Here is a 2,516-nt window from a genome sequence, read left to right on the forward strand (position 1 = left end):
ATGATTTTTGGTACTCTCTGTTTGAGACTGAGGCTGTATGTGATAACCCTATGGTCGCTATCTGTGATGTCACTGACCATCCAGTCGCTGACCATGTCGCGGACTTGGGGTGTAAGCAACGTCACATCTATATTCGAAGTACCCATGCCTTCGCGTTCGTATGTATTCAATTGACCGGGTCTATTCGCCACTGTAAGGTCGAAATCCTCTATCAGCTCCTCTGTCTGGAGTCCTCTGTTATTTCCAGTCGGGCAGTGCCACATCAGAGAGTGCCCGTTAACATCTGCCTCGATGAGGGTGCGGGCTTCACGCATTAGTATTGTGCGCAGCTTTTCGATGAAGTGGTGTGTCGGCACATTGTACTTAAAGTATGCCGACACCACCGTGATTGCATCGGCTTGCAATCCACGGCTTATCCTTACAACCGCCACGTGCTGGCTCGACATATCCGCCAGTTCAATGGCCTGGATATCATTGTTCAGGAGGACAACTGCTGCTCCAGCCTGGTCACCAACAAGCACTTGCTTGCAGTTTTCGAAGCCATATATTTTACTGTCGTTCGTCAGTGGCTCCTGGATGAGCAGAACATCGACGGCGTTTGCTGCACAGAAGTCCCTAAGCTGCAGGCTCGCTATCCTCTGTTTATTCACATTATGCTGTACTATTCTGATGGCTCCGGTCATTTCGGGCCGAAGTCTGTGCGCCTAAGTAGGCTTCGGGTTGCCTGGCCTCTGGCCTTACAGGCCGCGCTCGACGCCTTATGTGGGCCTTTGCAGTTTGCGCACTTGATCGATTCTATTTTGCATGTGCGAGAATCGTGTGCCCCAGCACACTGCCTGCACGTCGGCGCCGTCTGCTCGCATCTTTTGACCATATGGCCAAACTGCTGGCAGTTGTAGCACTGCGGCAAACTACTATGTAGTCTACACCTACATCTAGTCATGCCTATGTATAATGACTTATTCTCAATTATTGCAAGGACGCTTGGCGGGACTTCCATGACCCAATGGACCACGTCGCTATCCCGCGGGCCAAGCTTATGGAGCGGGGCTGAGTTGCCCATATCCTCTGCTGTGATGCCGAGCTCCGCATTTTGCGCCAGGAGACACTCGGTCAGCTCATCCTTTTCGATGCCACCGTCGACGTCATAGATTATGACGCGGGGCTTCCTCGGGCCTAATTCTCTCATGTCGCTAATGCCCCTCATCACCTCCAACGTGTTAGCGTCGTCCGGGATGATCACCAGCGCCCTTCCGCTGACTAAGGTCTTAGCCTTAGGGTTACTGCACTTCGCCCTAACAGCCTGCCAGACACCGGCTTTCGCTTTCGCCACCGTCGTGTCTTGCGGTATCTCGACGATAAAGCGAGATGTCGCTTTGACTTTACGACTCTTACTGATTAGGTCCCTCTCCGCCGTCTTCTTCGACTTGGCCGGAGGTGCGCTTACGTTCATTTGCGCGGCTGCTGCCCTTGGTGTCTTAGATGCAGTCTTCGTCGCAGCCTTAGCGGCGTACGAAGACTGTTGTGCCGCTGCTGGGCTTGGCGCTACAGTGTTGGTCTTCAACGCCTCCAGCTCGGCTCTGAGGCCGCTGGTTTCGGCGGTTTTATCATGCAGCTTGTTTATAAAAACTGAGAGGCTCTGAGCGTGGGCGTCCTCTTTGCCCTTCAGCTCGCCGTTCAGTCTACTGTTTTCGTGGGATATCTCCCGCACAAGTGTCCTTAGTCTGTTCAACTTATTCATCATCTTTTCCGCGATTTGTACACCAAGTTTCTTTTTCTCTCTTTCTTGTACCACCGTCTGCTCAAGCCAGCCCAGGAGATCGCTGACTTCTCCTGGCTGCTTTATCGCAGTTTTCAGCAACTTAGTTGTTTGGCTAACGCTAGGCGAACCCGGGGAGGGTGGGCCGCGCTTTACGCCACCTGGATTGCCCATGTCACCACTTGTACTTTCTTTATCTGTCATTTCGACAACGTTTCCGTCGTCCTCATCCCCTCCTCCCCTTAGTCTTAGAGGGACTGAGTAGCAGTGTCTGTTATGTATGTCCGTATCGTAATACTCCAAATTTTCCATTTCCAAGTTCGATTGCGCATTTTCAGAGCTATTGATGACGACCTGTGTGGCGAGCTCACCCACACCTGCCGGATCTAAGGTTTCCTGGGCCTTTGTATCAGTAACATCAGTTTTCGATTTTGTGTATTTCATATGTTAGTGTTTTGAGGGGGCTGCCCTCAGGTGGTCCTACACCCTCTGGCCGCCGGCGGGCTAGATCGGCGGTTGCATTGTCCGTGCCAGGGGTTAGAAGTCCGGAGTCGGCCTGCTCCGGACAGTTGAAAGCCTCTTAGCACCGAGCAAGCTCGGCGGGCGGGGTCGCCACGACAAGGCGGGCTTTCATCGACCCCGCCCTATAAAATCAGTCATAGAATTAAAACATAATTCAATCCACTCAGGATCAATCCACGGTATAGGTTGTGACCCCTTTCTCTTACACTATTGGACAAATCATCAGTTAGTGATT

The 2,516-nt window shown here is 52.2% G+C and overlaps 1 protein-coding gene across 1 annotated transcript; it reads right to left on the reverse strand.

Moving 5' to 3' along the window:
* Nucleotides 1-679: 679 nt before the first annotated feature.
* LOC103307798 lies at nt 680-2,203 on the reverse strand. The gene has a single exon (XM_008180111.1). It carries the CDS (start codon nt 2,201-2,203, stop codon nt 680-682), a length of 1,524 nt encoding a protein of 507 aa, XP_008178333.1.
* Between the last annotated feature and the right edge of the window lie 313 nt (nt 2,204-2,516).

This window comes from Acyrthosiphon pisum, unplaced genomic scaffold, assembly GCF_005508785.2.
Source record: "Acyrthosiphon pisum isolate AL4f unplaced genomic scaffold, pea_aphid_22Mar2018_4r6ur Scaffold_21497;HRSCAF=24124, whole genome shotgun sequence".
Classification (NCBI taxonomy): Eukaryota; Metazoa; Arthropoda; class Insecta; order Hemiptera; family Aphididae; genus Acyrthosiphon; species Acyrthosiphon pisum.